The sequence below is a fragment of the Chondrus crispus genome, genomic scaffold (genome assembly GCF_000350225.1).
Source record: "Chondrus crispus Stackhouse genomic scaffold, scaffold_281, whole genome shotgun sequence".
Lineage (NCBI taxonomy): Eukaryota > Rhodophyta > Florideophyceae > Gigartinales > Gigartinaceae > Chondrus > Chondrus crispus.
The window spans coordinates 67,417-84,622 of NW_005179164.1; the positions used below are offsets into that span (position 1 = coordinate 67,417).

Genomic DNA, 17,206 nt, shown 5'->3' on the forward strand with positions numbered 1-17,206 from the left:
CCCTTCCTTCGTCCCCCTCGTCCCCCACATGCATAGCAATGACCTCATCCACCGCCGTTCAAGTCTCAACAAAGCCGCTCACCCGCGCCCGCATGTCTCCACTATTGCTCTTCCTCCTCTTCATACTCATGTCTCTACTTATCTTCATCACACTCTCCCCCGATCCCCTCCCTTTCCGCACTCTTGTCACCCCTGCTTCAACCGTCCGCCTTCCCCTCTGCCCGCACATCCTCCTCTTCTCCGCTGCCCGCCACGGCTCTACATGGTTCATCGACTCGGCCGAGCGCTGCAAGTACAGCTCAAATCCTTTGCGCTCCAACCCCAACCGGGGCGACCACATCATCTACTCGAGGGATATTAACAAGAACAGCGAGCTATGGCACCCCGGTCGGGAAGGGCCCTTGCTCAACATTTCCGCAGAGGATGTCGCTGAGTATGTACGAACCACGGGGTCGGTGAAGGTCTTTCCGATAGCCATGGAAAAATCAGAGCAGGCAGTCCGCATCATTTTGGAGTCCATCAAGAGGAAGGATATCGAGCAACACGTCATAACTCCGGTCGTCATCCTTACCCGACGCCTCGACGATGCCCATAACAGCTTGCTAAATGCCAAGGAGAGCGGCGTGTGGAATAAACTACCGAGCGCCAGGGACGGTGTAGAGGGAGTGACGAAACGGACCGAGGTCAGCGAAGAAGACCAATACTTTCGGCAATACCGACGGAAAAGGCTGGAATATTTTCAAGACGTGAGAACACTCGTCAGAGACGTGGATGTGGTGAGTGCCGAGTTTGATTACGATGACGTTAAGGGGATGAAGAATATTGAAATTCAAGATGCAGGCTGCTACATTTCGAATTGTAACTTCGAGCGGATGGAGAGTTAGGGGGGAATATGTGAAGGCTGAAGCCGACTTCACCGTGTCATCGGTCGGAGTCGGTTGGAGCTCCATACTGCTAACTGTTGATTTGAGAGTGGGGCCTGGCGTTTGTGTAATACTGAATCGAAAAAGGTGAATCCTTCTCCGGGCTTCTAAGACTCGAGTCTTCTACGCCAGTGCGTCACAGCGATTGGTGGAGATAACGACGTGATCCGACAAAAAATGGAATGGACTTTGACAAGCGGGCCTCAAACCCCTACGCCATTGCTTCAAAGCGAACGCGAGTTAGCGTTGCTTACAAAGGAATGGATGTCCAAAATGTTGGGCTGGTCTGTTTCCCCATGTTAGCGCACTAGGTCTTTTCTTCCATTCAACACTGTTGGCACGTGATTGAGTAGAGTTGTTGTGACTGCCGCGAAGCATTTCAAGACTAGTGAGGTAACTACTACTAACATAAAACGCCCCTTTTTCGGACGTTGTTGTCCTCATTTTCCGATGGACAAGCATTGGCACATTTCGCCAACCCTCGCTGCACTAGAAGACGGCACACGATTGTGCAGAATTCTTTCTCAAAAAAATGGGTTGCATCTTCCAAGGTGCGCATTTAGTTGCACTATCCTCAAGTGTGTGTTACAGCGAAGAAGCCCTTTGGCACAAAAACGCACACAAGCCGTTCTTTCTCCGTCTGTTCCCCCGTTTTCAGAATATCGAATATCGCAAGTACTGAAACCGAAGTACACACTCATACACAGCTCTGGCTAGAGATATTGGTCTTGCGTCACGAAATACAGTGACCATTCGCCAGAGTGCATCGATATCCCAAACCTGTGTGCGTGACAATAATGTACCATTGGCACCGGCATTTGTGTCATGTGTGAAGATAGATGGTCGTTTACGGTTGGAGCTCCCGCGCACCCGAGATATCAGCGGTAGCGAGAGTACTCTTAACTACAAGTATCTATCGAAAAGTAAACAAAGAAAGAACAATATCAGAGAATAGACATGTGAGGGAAGCCCAGGGAAGGGCGTCCTGACGGGGATGGGTGGGCAAAAGAGAAATAGACATAGTCGAGAAGTCACGAGACTCTCACCCGGCCGTCGGCGATATGTAGGAGAGTGCACGCTCGGTCGAATGCCAGGTGTTGGCATGTCACTCGCTACTCCCTGGACAGCTTCACCCGCATACACAAGTGTATACAGACGCAACATTACTGTGCTACGGAATATCGTTGGATAATAGTAACTTCGATTAGTAACTAATGATTTTTGAAAAATCAATGTCACATTTTTCTATCGCAGTCAGGGAAACCCCATCCGTTCATACCCTCGCTATAGTGAGGGTATTACTATAGCCTATACTCGCTATAGCGAGGGTATACACATGTGAATTTACGCAGCTTTTCTATTTAACTGTGCGAACCGCCGATGAAGGGCCCACATTCTTTCCAGCGCCACTTGATGTCTCTTTGAAAATGAGGTGAGTCTCAAGACTCCACCTCAAATCAAAGCGCAAGACGAGTCTTTCTCGTAAATCGCCAGTGCGCTTCCCAGCAACGTGAGGCTCATCTGGCTTGCTGCTTCGCCTATAGCAATGGATTGTCTGGGTGTACGGACGCGCGCGCGGTAGGCAAGGAAAAGGGCACGACCTCAGAAAGTTGCTGAGATCGATTCCCCCAAGCTGGAGCTCAGCTTGGGATTTTATGTTCAACTCGGACCCCGACCGGACCCCGACCGGACCCCGACTTGGACCGAACCCTAGCCCTATGTTGGCGGGCCGAACGTGGGTTGCTCTCCTTACTAGCGCACCCTGGGTAGACAAACTGAGAGGGCCGTTCCTAACGAACAGTTCGCGGTGCCAGCACCCGAGCACCCGGACATTTGGCATGAATGGATTGGTTGAACGGGAGTAAAAGCATTTCCAATAATTTTTTCAACCAATACATTCATGCCAAGTTTCAGGGTGCTCGGGTGCTGGCACGGCAAACTCTTCGTTAGGAACGGCCCTCAGGGCCGTTTGATTGCAGGGTAACCCTTACTACTTTTTCCAAACCCTTACTAATTTTTCTAAGAACTCAGGTGTCGCAACATACAGTAGTCTCTCTTTAAAAGAATGACCCGCAAAGGAATTTTCTTTTAGTAGAATACATACAGTGTTTCCAGTCCCGGGAATGGCCAAAACAACCCTATTTTCATGACATTTATTCATATGCGACATAAGAATATAGTATTTCGAATGTTGCTTTATCCCATGGAGTACTGTATGTAGAAGGGAACGTATTTTGGTCCTCTAAAACGGCCAAACAGATGTCCGAGATCTGGTTGGTATAATGCTCAGACGGATGTTCCGAATTTGGCTGTACTACGCTACCTTCGGTGCATCAAAAGAGATCTCTCAGCTGCCAAAGTGCAAACGCAGAAGCAAACGAGAATTGATTCCTTCTTTTCAGGGGTCAGTAACCTTGCTAGACAAGCATCATAACTGCCGCCATAGGAATAATATTCCAGAATATTATTCTCTTTACACGAATAATAATGTCCTTTCCCGTCCTCATTCTTATAAAGAGAGATTACTGTATAGTTAATTGCGTGCACTATATGCAGTATGTCATAACACTTCCAGCCACCGTCCTAGCTCGAAACGAGGACACGGGGCAAAGTCTTTTACCGCATACGCACAATACGGTATTGTCGCAATAGTATTGCGGCAATACACACCATCTCGCTATTGTAGTTAACATGTGTTACTGTACGGTAGTGCACTCTACAGTAATGGCAAACCGATTACCTCTCGAGGTAGTTGATACTGTATTGCTAAGATTCTCATATATCACCGCAGTCGTTCAGCAACTACACCAGAACCAATCTCCAATGACTTGCACTTCCGCTCTGCAACAAGCCTCATAGCATAATAAGAAGAAGAAAATCTCACAAGAAACCAGCATGTCTATTTTCCACAAGTATTATCAACCTTATTGTGTCATTTGCGTAAATGCAAATGGACTCATCCTGATGGGCTCAGCGAGCCAAAGTCATTTACATCCATTTCGATACCAAGTCGCTGAGACTATTGACTTATTCCCCCCAATTTTAAATACATGACAGAGTGAATCTTCTCTTCATACATGCCGTATTCTCTGTTGCGTGCAATTCAATTTTAAAAGGAATAGAAACTTCATCTGAGAAGAGGCTTTCGTTAAAATGGATGTGACAAGCATTTTCCAACGGCGGAGCGGTACCAAGAGTATCGACAACGTCCGCAGTGCGTATGGTACAGTACCCTTGGGTATGTTGTAAACTTTACTAGGCCGAGGCTGGCTTGAATGCTCGAGCGAAATATTGGAAAAAAAGGAAAATTCTAATAACGCCAATCAAAATTCTCATACTGTAGTGGACAGTACGGCAACTACTGTGCTTTCACTACTCTCGAATTAACAGGCGTAGGGATCACAAGATTGCTCGGAGATGGTTCTTCTACTCTGGTGTTTAGAGTGTTGTGAGTAGCGGGCGCGAGACGCATGGGGAGTGGCTCGAGTGTGTTTGACGGTGCGTGATGAGGGGCTACGCACCAGCATGGAAGGATGTGCACGTACAGTACACAAGAGCGCAAGTGCTCTGCTGTGAAGGCTGACCAAGGACTTTCATTCGTAACTCGATGATCGTGGGTTGCCTTTCTCAGCTCTGTCCTCAGCTTTCTTTTCAGTACGGTATGTACGCTATCATGCGCAACCCGGAAATTTTCGCCATATTTTCTGTCGGCGACCGACACGGACAGTCACAACATCTCGAAGGATGGTCCGTTACCGACACTACGTATTTCAGCGTTTCCAGTGAACTAAAATGTATCGCAAGAATAGTAGTATGTGTGACCTTGTCGAATGACATACACAATAGTCACGGCTTTAACATGCAGGTGATGAATGGCTTGCTGGGAGGTCAAGTTTCGGCATCGTCCACCTCCACGTCAGTCATAACCTATTACAGACATCCAGAAGGGCTACGTTTCTCTAAAAAGATGTATGACTCTTATGTATTCAAGACGTGCACGAAATGATTGCCAAAATTAGCTTTCAACTCCGGTTAGGTATCGTTTGGGGCACTATTCTGTTCTGCGTCTTTCCCAAGTGTTTCCGTGGCCACAAAGCACGATCTTCCGCTTCTGAGGAGCATTCCATTTAAGATTTATCCAGATTCCAGGCTGGTAAATGGCAAGGTTGTCAAGAAACGCATCATCACCCTGTGTGCATATTTATCATGCTGGAGTATCTTTTACTTTGATTTGACGTTGACCTACCGCCTGTCGCATGGAAAAACTAGAGAGAGCTAGAGACAGAGAGAGCTAGAGACAGAGAGAGCTAGAGACAGAGAGAGCTAGAGACAGAGAGAGCTAGAGACAGAGAGAGCTAGAGACAGAGAGAGCTAGAGACAGAGAGAGCTAGAGACAGAGAGACAGAGATAGAGGGACCGAGACAGAGAGGGACCGAGACAGAGAGGGAGTGCTACTTTGCGATACATTCACCAAACGATATCCCCGATCTGAGAAGCCATCAATATCGCTCTCATTCTGCAGCGCACACAGCATAACTGCATAGAAAATAGATGGATTGGAACGGAACTTCTGTGCCAGCGCATAGAAGGCAATCCTCTTCCGAAAAAGATTCTCCACTAATGCCGTCAATTGCGTTGAATCAGCATGGTTGGAAATGGTGCGGATATGGACAACCAGCAGTACTTTACTTTTACAGCGAAGAACTGCAGAATTTTCATATTTAAAACAAGCCAGGGCTTGGCCGCGTAGCGTTGTTCCCTTGTTGCATCGTGTCTCAGGCGATGCTTCGATTTTTCCAGGGAGGAAGACCGTTTCGATAAAGGCTGATCTTATCCATTTTTGAAATGAGCATAATGCAGGAGTCAGACAATGATAAGAAGTATGCGAGCTGTACAACATCATACATTTCCCTTATTTGAGTGTGGCCTCCAGAAGCTGATACAGAGTTGCCAGCAGAATTGATTTTCTACAAACGTCTTCAAGATCTTAGGCGTGAACCAATTGAAGGGCGCGTAATGGCCTCATCTGATTTTCAAAATCCCCTCACTCCGACATAAAGTCTGTCTTCTAGAAGAACTCTGGTCAGCATGGACTAAGAACTCTTTCACTGCTGTGCAGAATTGTACCCAAGGATACTGTAAAAACAAGATTCGCAAGCGATGGTTCCCTCCGATTGTAATGGTATCAATGACGAAACAGTTGTCGACTTGAAATCACCTCATCACAGCCTTCTATCATATCTGTCTCTTACTGGCAGCGCTGGAATGACCATTTCTGCATGCGAGGTCACCTTTGCAGCTCTAAAAAGCACCCTTAGGCCTCTTGCACATCTTCCAGAAACAGGATGCATCTCCATCTTTCACAATTCTCATATCTATTCGCCGTCTTATGTACCAGTTCGATTGATATCGTTATTCGAGTGCCCTTTCTGTTTTCGAACGAACACGTGCTTTATGCCCACACTGACTTTTTGATCTAGACCAATCTAGACATCAAGCATGTCTTGAAAACACACGACCCATGATTTTCAAAGATGGAAGCACCTCGCTTCCCTCTGCGAAAGAAGACTGTAGAAACAGATACAACAATTGCGCTCGTTGTAGAGAAACGTACATTAACAGCTCTCCATTTGACGCAAATTCATCGTCTTCTATGTCTTCAAGAACGGGTCTCCGTGTTCAATCTTGAAGTCTCTGGGTTGCGACTGCTCTATATAAACTCTTTCGCAGCGACTCGGTCACAATCTCGAAGCACATCTACCTCCACAAAGCACCACACCCTTCAGAAGCCTCTTTCTATCATGATTGCCAAGTCTACCCCCATGCAGCTCTTCGTCTTAGCCCTCCTCCTCGCTGCAACCATCTGTAATGGCACAGGCAGACCCACTGGCTTCCCCCCTAGGCGTTTCCTTGAGAAAAAGTTTGCCGACATCGACGGCAAGAAGATGGCATATGTCGAAGTTGGCACAGGCGACCCGATCGTCTTCCTTCACGGCAATCCAACCTCTTCCTTCCTGTGGCGCAACGTCATGCCGCATCTCGAAGGGCGCGGACGCCTCATAGCCCCTGACCTCATCGGCATGGGCGACTCGGACAAGCTCGACAACAGCAACAAGTACAGGTACACCTTCCTCGAACACAGCAACTATCTTTACCGGCTCTTTGAGATAATTGGCGTGAAGGAGCGGGTGACGTTTGTAATTCATGATTGGGGCACCGCACTAGGCTTCCACTGGGCGTATCTGAATCGTAAAAATCCTAATTCCGTGAAGGGGATCGCGTTCTTTGAAGGCGTTGTGTCAACGTTCGAACGGTACGGCGACTTTCCAGAGGAGATCGAATCGTTTTTCAGAGCGTTGCGAAGCCCGGCCGGTGAGCAGCTGGTTCTCGAAGACAACGCATTTGTGGAAGACCTCATTCCTAGCGCGATTCTGCGCAACTTGACGAAGCCCGAGTTTGACGAATATCGTAGGCCGTTCCTGAAAGCGGGAGAGGACAGGAGGCCTATGCTGACATGGCCAAGACAAGTGCCCATTGAGGGGGAGCCTGCGGAAGTCGTAGCCATTGTGAAGAAATATTCTAAATGGCTGGCGAGATCAGAGTTGCCGAAATTGTTCATTGACGGAAAGCCGGGATTGATATCGCCAAGCATGAGGGCAGTTGTTAAGAAGTGGAAGAATACGGAAATGGCTGCAGTAAAGGGGATTCACTACTTGCAGGAGGACTCGCCAACGGAGATTGGCAAGGCGATAGCGAAATGGCTTCCTTAGTGTGGTGGCCTGAGATTGCTGGAAGTAATGGGGTGTGGTTTCAAAGGAGCCGTGGAATGGTTGCATTGAGGTGGCGCACATGAAGTTGCGAGTCGTTGAGATCAGTGTTGGCTGCAGGATAGCACGAAGATAGTCTACGGTTTTCTTGCATGACCAAGTCGCCATTCTCGTTCGTTTAATCGACAAAAGGTCTCAGTCCGTGCAGGGCAGGCCAAGCCTACCCTGGTCCATTGGATATGCCCCACTACGGCCAACTTTGAAGATGATGTTCTTAAGCAGATTGATATTTAGAGAGAGGTAATTTCGTGTTATTGACTCGCAAAATGGAGAAAGTCGTATTGGACACCACTTCTTAACATACATGCCCTCGGCCACAGCATCTTGCAGAACATCGGCATTGCAGTTTTGAACGCACTGAAAGATTAAGAATCTAATGGAGTTCAAATACCCGGTTGTTTTCCTCGAAACGGGCGTTTGGGTTTCAAAGTTACCATAGCAAAACGTTTGAAGGTTGCTCGTTAAAGCTTCTTTGCCGGGCATTAAACAATCTGAAAGGATATACAGTTTTCCCTACAATCAATCCTTCGGTAACGCAGAATTCATGTGTGGTGGCGTGGGTATCTTTATTCTTCTTATCGAGAAGGCACAAGCCTGGAAAAAGGAAGTGGAAAAGTAACCTCATCTCGGTCATTTGACCGATATGAAGTCAAAAGTTATCTAGACACTAGCACTTACCCGTGACGGATGATTCCAACATATCTATCAGATATTATGTCAACTCAAGAGACTTTGCACAACACACGGATGACAAAACAATATTTTGTTGAAAGAGGAGGTGTCAATTTAAATAGCAAATTTGAAAAGTCGCTTTGGATGGCATTTTCTTAAATTTCTTAACGCAGTTGTACGCGGCAATAAAATCTTACAGAACACCAGGATGGCAGTTTGAATACACAGAAAGATGGTAAAATTTAAGGAAGACTGAGTACGCAGTTACCTTTTTCGAAGTTGTTACACATGCGGTTTAAAGTTTAAATCGCATGTGTAACAAATTAAACTTTAAAGGGTTTCCAGGCATTTCTAAAAACGTCTAGAAAGAACACATGAAATTCTCCCTTGTCTCTTTTCTTCCACATGTCAGAAGTCAAACGTACGGTAGCGAGGGCATCTTTCTCCTTGCTGTCGAGAAAGCGGAAGTCAAGAAAAAATTTGAAAAGTGACCTCATGCAAGTATGAGGGACATTGGTGTGATGGACACTACCTCTCGAGAGGTAGGGTACGTACAGTATCAAGAATGATGTCAGCGGAATATCATAAATTTACAGAAGGTACTGTACTGTCCGGGGACTAACCCCGGGACAGTGGTCCTTTAATAGTGGACCCGATTAGTCCGTTTGGTGAAAAGTGTCACACGTGGGAATCTCCCGTTGAAGGTCGATGTACCTTCAGGTAGAGGATGTTTTCCCGTGTTTATAAGAGGGCAACAGCACAACAAGAAAATAAAGGGGACGACCCACTTTCGCATTTCTGAATAGACCTCTCGCCCCTTTCGCATAGCGTACACCCTACCTACCCCCTTACACCATCTTCCCATCTCTCTTTCCCCTAAGCATACGACATGGTACTCTTGTGGAGGGGTGGCAAAGAAGAAGGCTCCCTGTCACATTTTGACGGGTCGAAGCCGGCCGACGTCCAAAAGTTCTTCTTCGTCTTCGAGAATGTTGCCACCTCTGGCAAGTCGGACGGAGAAAGGGCATCTGAACTACTTCGCTACCTCGAGGAGGATGCATTCGACTTCTTCTATCGAGCATTCATCAAGAACAGGGACATCAGTGCAGATGGCTCCGACTACCAGAAGATCAAGAAGGCCTTGGTGGAGCGGTTTGCCCCGGTTGAATCACCTGAAGATGTGATTTGGGACGTGATAGCCGCTTGCCTTTCTTTCAGGGACCTCAGTGGGTCCCGTCGAAACTCAGACCGTCTCTACGAGAAGGCGGGGTATAACAACGAAGCAAAGTTCGGATTACTTTGCCACTCCGTTATGGAGCATCTCGATTCGTCCTAATTTGCCATCTATCGGGGTGCGAAGACCTACAATTGTAGGTGATGATCGCATCGAATATGGCCTTAAGGCCATATTCGATGCGATCATGGACTTCTCGTCTGGTCGCTGCGCCTTTCAAGCGCCGGCGAACTCCTTTAGCAATTCGCGCTACCAGGGGTCAGAGAGCTCGCAAGGTACGTAAGAGCCGAGAGGTCAAGTTGGATCGAAAAAGGTCATGATGCGGTCAAACGCTCCCTCATCTCCACTCGAGACGAAGGTTGATGCCTTAAGGAATCAGCTGGCCGACCGTTTCCCTCATGATCAAGAAGAACCATTCGAGGGATGAGGCCACAGCGTTCCGCCCCGTCCACGATCGTACCTGCTCATATTTCAAGCGCCCGGGTCATGGCGCTAATAGATGCGACGTCAATCCGCATAGGGACACGAAATGCCCTCGTTGCGAAAAATATGGTCATTCGGAAACAAGGTGTTGGGCTAGAATTGGTCCACAGAGGAGAGGTAGCAGCGCCTACTCTCCTAAGAAGACCCAAGCCGATGCTGCCGTGTCGAAGACACTAGGGGGCTCCAGAGGTAGACAAGTGAGTGTCGTGACGCACGACGAACTTCCCGCTGCTGAGGAGTTAGTGGCATCGGTCAAGAGAAACGCTGATGCAGAGCCGGTGGCCAAGGCGCAAAATGATGGTGGCAGTGAGCCAATCCCGTCCCTTCTCAACCCGCGTAAGTACTGGACCCCGAACCAAATGCGGAAACCTCCTAAGCCTGGCCGTCGAACAAGAAAGAAGAGGACGAGTAAGAAGAATGCCGTCCAAGAGAACTCGGGAAAGTACGATGTGGTCTTTCCCTCGCGAATGCTTCCTCTGGTTTGACTTTCGGTCAACTGATTCGAGGGGATGGCGACGAGACCAAGAAAGAGATCCATCGTTTGTTCAACAGTCGCCCAAGACGCCCCGTAGCCGCTTCGATCGGTATTTTGCCGAAACGTCTGAAAGTAGTTTTGGTACAAGTCTACGGAACACAAATGAGGGCTTTATTAGACTCTGGAGCGATCCCTATTGTTATGAAAGCTTCTGTAGCATCTAAGCTCTCTTTGTCTCCAAAGCCGACCTCGACGAAGATTACGGTCGCCAATGGGCAAAAGACAACCTGCTTGGGTTCCATCGAGGACGTTCCCGTTTCGTTCAAGGGTACCGTAACCTCACTAAACTTCTTAATTGTTGAAGGATCCCCGGTTGACATCTTAATCGGGTATCCAACTCTCGAAGAACTTCAAGCCTGCATCGACCTCGGTTACCAGTCTGTTAAAATGATGATTGGAAACAAAACCGTGAGAACGAGTTTGGAGTGTGACCAAGTAAGCTCTATCGTGGCAGGTTCGGAGACGGATAGTGAAGACTTCACTTCTGATGTCGAGTCGCTCGTCGCAGAAAGTTCGTCGGAAGAAGAGACCTATGTGGTCGCCATTCTTAGCGATAACCCTTTCGAGCAAGACGCGACTGTGGACGGAGCGATGAAAGAAGAGGAAGAAATGGAGTCACCCGATTCCAATGCCATCAACAAGACAGTGAGAATTCTTCGGGAGAGACATGCTCATCTCGACAGTGAAGCTCAAAGCATCGTCGAGACCGCATTGATGGGTAAGAGTATTGTTGCCACATCTCTCGACGACCTTCGGCCTGCTGAAGTCACGATTAAGCACCATTTCGAGTTAGATGATACGAATCCGATCTACACTCGGCAAGGAGTATGGCTCCGTTGCATAACGAAATTGTGCGGAAAGAGCTCGACAAAATGCTGGAAGCAGGAATCATCACCCCTTCCAGCTCTGCATGGTCTTTCCCGGTGGTCATCGTATCCAAAAAAGATGGTAATCCGCGCTTCTGTGTTGATTACCGTAAACTGAACCAGGATGAAGGTAGACCGATACCCTTTACCGAAAATCGAGGAGATATTTGACGAATTGGAAGGGAGTACTTACTTCACTTCTCTAGATTTGTTCAGCGATTACTGGCAAATTCGAATGGCACAACAATGCAAAGAAATGACTACTTTCGTCTGCCGCTACGGCACGTATAAGTTCGAAGTCATGCCCTTTGGATTGATGAATGCGCCTTCGACATTTCACAGAATGATGGATACAATCTTTCGCGGAGTGCCGTTTGTGCGTGTATACCTCGATGACGTTGTAGTGTTCTCCAAGAATCTAGAAGAGCATCTTCGGCACCTGCAGCAAGTATTTCATGTGATTGATGAGGCTGGCCTTTAGCTTAAGTTGACGAAGTGTAACTTCGCTCAAGCGAAGATCAAGTTGCTTGGTTATGTTGTCGACAAGAGCTGGATCGCTGTAGACCTGGGCAAGGTCGAAGCAATCTGGAATGCACCGATCCCGACCACTACGACAGAACTTAGGAGTTTTCTCGGGTTAACAAGCTACTACCGTCGTTTCATTTACAAGTATGCCGATATCGCTGCTGTACTCCATGTGGCTACATCCGGAAATGCCCGATTGAAATGGACCGGAGAGATGCAAAAGCCTTTGATGAACTATGTATTAAGTTGACTTCCCCGCCCGTCTTAGCTTATCCAGACTTCGACACGCCTTTCATCGTTGAGACAGATGCGTCCTCGGTCTCCCTCGGAGCTGTGTTGGCTCAAAAGAAGAATGACGCGAAGATACATCCCATCCAGTACGCAAGTCGTACTATGAATATATCTGAGCGCAAGTACTCTGCTTGTGAGCGTGAGGCGCTTGCAGTCATCTTTGCTTTGAAGACATTTCGTGTATATGTGCTTTCGTCTACACCTTTCAAATTGATTACTGTTCACCAGGCTCTTAGTTACGCCTTTCGCAAGAAGGACATCCACGGTCGTTTGGGTCGGCGGATAGACTTCTTAGCTGAGTACGACTTCACCGCGGAGTATCGACGTGGCTCGGCAAATAGTGCAGCTGACTATCTTTCTCGTATTCAGCCCGAAAATGGAGGCGACTCTACTGGCCTAGAAGAGGGAGAACTTGCCTTGGCCATAACCACGCCAGTCTACTCTACGGGAGATGTAGAAGAGTCTTGTGGAGATATCCTGTCATATCTGCAAGGCGAAACTCCGGTGGGGTTGGATGACCACAGGAAATCTCGCATGAAGACTAATGCGAAGAATATCTTGTGTGAGAGTCTAAGCCTTTCCGCTGTACCATCCGTGGTCTTCATATTGTTGTCCCAATCTCCTATCGTGAGAAGGTACTGAAGGGTTTCCATGACGACATTGGGCACTGGGACTTGAAGACTACACGCCCGATTCTCAAGTACAAGTCCTATTTGCGCTTTCCTATTTCAAGCTTGTGTGAAGTTTTCTCTATTGACTTTTCGGGCCCCTTCCCTGCCACCTTGTTCGGAAACCGCTTCGTGTTAGTTGCGGTCGAACATCTGACAGGATGGCCAATTGCGACAGCCACCGCTGATAGTACTGCGCAAGTAGTCCTTGACTTCGTCAAGAGAGAAATTATGTACTCATTCGGCCCTCCGCGGACCATCGTCTCTGAAAATGCAACCAGCTTCACAGCCTCGGCCGTTTCTAGCTTCATGGCTCAGCACGGCATCACATGGCGCACAGTTCTCGCCTACGCTCCCATGTCTAATGGTAGAGCGGAGAGAATGGTTGGAACGCTGAAGGCTGCCGTTCGAAAAACAGTTCTGGAGACTGGAATGGATTGGGAAAAAGCACTCACTCAAGTTCTATATGGATATCGCCGACGCGCCATGAGAAATGGCGGATCGCCTTTCGAATTAAGGCATGGGGGCCCACCTCGGATGGACCTCGGCGCCGAGATGGGTGCAAGTGTAGTTGTTCCCTCCTCGGACGTCCATCGCTGTTTGGAACTCCTAGCTGGGTCTGTTTCACGGGCAATCTGCTACGGAGCTTCAGCAGAGAAAGGATTGTTGTTGCGTCCTCTCACTTCTTCCAAAACGGAGATGAAATGCTCGTCGCTCGAGGGACCGCTTTCGGGGGCACAAAATGGCCTGCATTCGTATCGAAGTTCTACGGACCATGCAGAATCCTAGAAGTACGTCATCCTTGCTATGTGTTAGGGTCTCGTCATGGCCGAATATCGAGGCAACCTATGCATGCTCACCGACTCGTACCCTATCGTGGGAGGAAATACGAACGGCCCACCATGGCGTGTGGATAACTCCGTGCTGTAGTAGAATGATTAAGTGCATTACCTCTTAACGATAAGCATGACGCATGAACCCCTTTAATGCATTTAGAAACTAGAAACTAGAAGGAAAACCACTGTATACAACACGGAACGCAACTTGGCTACTTTGATTTGCTGCTTTTAGGATGAATCTTTCGACGTTTGCAGCGATTGTTTGTGGATGCGTGGACAAGACAAACCTCTCGCATCTCGTGAATCTCAAGCAAACTAACTCCATCATCAAGACAGAGCTGAAGGGCTTCCAGAGAAAACGTGAGCGGATATGGTTCCATGCAGTCCAATATGATTCGCTCGGTCAAAGATACACACACGCTATACAGCTTGTTTGAGCTTCCTTCAAGAATGACGAAAAAAAATCCTGAACGGATATTCAGAAGTCTGTCCTGAGTCCGTATGGATCCGAAAGGATGCTTGAGAACCACCTCGTTTTGCTTGAGATGCTTATTGGCGTCGCTCAGATTGTGAATACGCCGAGGAGCCTGTCATGCTGCACGAACGAGTTGGAGTTGTCTCTGAAGTGCCCCTAATAATGGGAAGCTAACCGAGGGGCACCAAGAAGATGTATAGAGTTGCATATAGCCGCCGGAATGCAAATATTCGTCTTGTCCTGATATAGAGTCCCACCCAAACGAGGTAAATGGAACAAGCATGTGGAAGAACTTACCGGTCGTGCCCCAGACACAGACATCAACAGAGAACGCCCTGGATTCTTCCGAAACCACTCATCGATGACAATATAAGCTGAAATTCGATCTCGGCCATTAACGTAGAAAGTTGAGTTGGGGAGAACGTGTTCAGAAGATTGATCACCACCACAGACTTGAAGATTGTAAAAAAGAATAGCATGCTTCGACTTGTCCTAATGGCTGACCGCAATGTACTTGTCGTCCTCAAAACAGATTGACTCGATATTGTAGTGCAATGCGCCTGTCGGGCAGAGACCGCGGTCCGATGGTCCAGCAAAAACAACAACAGCAACAAAAAGAAGAACTGCCGATGACACAGCGCTACGGAGTGTCCGACTCTCCCTTCTCCGTTTAAACGAGCTTGCGACTCGTAGTAGCTCAGATCCCTGTTAGGGGGGCACAGAGAAACAGCCCGGCCCGGGACCGGTGTGGTAGAGACTTGCGAAGAGAACTGCTCAACGAGTGTGGGGTGGGGCGCGTACGTAGATACCCCGGTTCCACTGGGTTGTAAGGCCAATGCTCGTTGAGCTTCTTCGACACCTTGTAACGCGACAAGGCCTTCGACGGGGGCGTCGCAACGCAGCCCGACGGGATGAAATGAAAGTAGCAGCGCTACGTCAACTGTTCCGCCCGATGGCTCGAAACACCTACACCGGTTCGGTCGCAACCGAGGCCGATGGCACCAACACTGGCTCGTAACACGACGGAGCCCTTCGAGGGAGACGTCGTTGGAACGGTCTCCGTCGGAAAATGAGTCACAGTAGCAGCGCTACGTCAACTGTGCCGCCCGATGGCTCGAAACACCTACACCGGTTCGGTCGCAACCGAGGCCGATGGCACCAACACAAGATAAGGGAAAAATAGGTAGAATTAGAGATAGAAAAGGATAGGGAAATAAAAGAAAGAGAAAAGGGAACCCCGAGCGATAGAGGATGCCGTAGGCTTAGGTAAAAGGGAGCGTCTTGGTAGAGACGGACTTCGACCAAGGCGACATTCAACTCCGGCAACTCGGGTTACCTTTACTGACTTGGTCGTCAGAGGGCTAAGGTATATATCGCCCCGCCGGAGCCAGTACAGTAGCTCGCGGCGCTAGATCCTAGATCTAATCTAGTGTCAGCAAAATTAATGCCAACTAATTAACCAAATAAAATGAAATAATTAAAAATTAAAACTGTGCAATTATTCACACGTGTGTCCCCCAACCCGGACTACTTTTCATATCCAAATATTTTCCTTTCTTTTCACCCCCCTTCTTAGGTGCGTATTGCTCTACAGATATCCCACGAGTCCTCGTCAATACGATCATAGGTGCGGCATCCTTGAGTGACTATGTCAGATCAATGAGGGAAAGTTCATCCATAAGAATTCTGCGGTCTCCTCTCACGCCTAAATGGATCATGATATGTCGTCCGAAGAGCCGCACCATCTCGGTCAGGTCAAGATCATATCTCCTATGCTGCAACCCAACGCGAACGCGGTACGGGTACGGCTCAGTGCCTTCAGTGCTCTTAGAGAGCTTCTTAACATCACGTCTTTTCGATAATTTCCACATCATAGTCTCCCGAGCATCCTGCTCTTCACGACAAAGCCGGGCTGCCTTCGTCGCTATCCGCTTCGGCGGAGCTTTGCCGCCCGTGCTCCGACGCGCGGTTTGCTTCGTCTTCGCCATACCAGTGAGATCCTATTGCAGCGGGCAGACTCGGGGATTGAAACCCCACCTGAGCACCGCTACACCAGCAAGCAGACTAAGTATCTCTGGGAGGGAAGAGCTCGAATTTCTAGTCGCTCTGCGCAAGGTCTTCGCGGGATTAATGAAAAATCACAGGTAGTATGTGCGCTCAAGTTGTGTGAACAATGGATTAATGTTAGAGAAAAATACTTACAGTGAGGCCCCAGGCGTACACGTGGCAACGTGGAGCGATTGGGGGAGTGGTGTCGATGGTGACGCTAAATTAAGTCACTTTGGAGACGGTTGTGAAAGTAGGCGGCCCGGTGGTGACCCCGGCAGAGCACCAGGGACGACACGGAGGGCACTCCTTATACGTTGTATCCCGCCCCGGTTTGGGTCTGGGGAGGAAGTCGTGTCAGCATAATCTCAAAATTTTTCAGGAGATACTGTACTGTCCGGGGACTAACCCCGGGCCAGTAGTCCCTTAATAGTGGACCCGATTGGTCCGTATGGTGACAAGTGTCACACGTGGGAAATCTCCCGCTGAAGTTCGATGTACCTTCAGGTAGAGGATGCTTTCCCGTGGCTATAAGAGGGCAACAGCACAACAAGAAAATGAAGGGGACGACCCACTATCGCATTTCTGAATAGACCTCTCGCCCCTTTCGCATAGCGTACACCCTACCTACCCTCACCTTACACCATCTTCCCATCTCTCTTTCCCCTAAGCATATACCAAATGGGAAGATAGCTCCGTCTTATTACAGTGGGTACCACGATATAAGAGCACCCCATGCCAACCTCTTCATACTGCTCTTAATCCGAGGTTGCTACTATTCAAGAATCGCGCACAGGAGGGCCCATTTTACTCCTGAACGCT

At 48.5% G+C, this 17,206-nt stretch overlaps 5 protein-coding genes; 3 read left to right on the top strand and 2 right to left on the bottom strand.

The window, feature by feature from the left end:
- The first annotated feature begins 128 nt into the window (after positions 1-128).
- On the top strand, positions 129-1,370 carry CHC_T00005303001 (hypothetical protein). XM_005716839.1 is given in 2 exon segments: positions 129-884; positions 885-1,370. 1 exon segment carries the CDS (start codon positions 129-131, stop codon positions 882-884), a length of 756 nt encoding a protein of 251 aa, XP_005716896.1. The 3' UTR covers positions 885-1,370.
- Positions 1,371-1,373: 3 nt separating this feature from the next.
- On the top strand, positions 1,374-1,640 carry CHC_T00005304001 (hypothetical protein). Its single transcript, XM_005716840.1, has one exon. It carries the CDS (start codon positions 1,374-1,376, stop codon positions 1,638-1,640), a length of 267 nt encoding a protein of 88 aa, XP_005716897.1.
- A 5,084-nt stretch (positions 1,641-6,724) lies between these two features.
- On the top strand, positions 6,725-7,693 carry CHC_T00009353001 (Haloalkane dehalogenase). Its single transcript, XM_005716841.1, has one exon. It carries the CDS (start codon positions 6,725-6,727, stop codon positions 7,691-7,693), a length of 969 nt encoding a protein of 322 aa, XP_005716898.1.
- A 192-nt stretch (positions 7,694-7,885) lies between these two features.
- CHC_T00005305001 (hypothetical protein) lies at positions 7,886-8,233 on the bottom strand. The gene has a single exon (XM_005716842.1). It carries the CDS (start codon positions 8,231-8,233, stop codon positions 7,886-7,888), a length of 348 nt encoding a protein of 115 aa, XP_005716899.1.
- A 7,751-nt stretch (positions 8,234-15,984) lies between these two features.
- On the bottom strand, positions 15,985-16,326 carry CHC_T00005306001 (hypothetical protein). Its single transcript, XM_005716843.1, has one exon. The coding sequence runs from the start codon at positions 16,324-16,326 to the stop codon at positions 15,985-15,987; it is 342 nt and encodes a 113-aa protein (XP_005716900.1).
- Between the last annotated feature and the right edge of the window lie 880 nt (positions 16,327-17,206).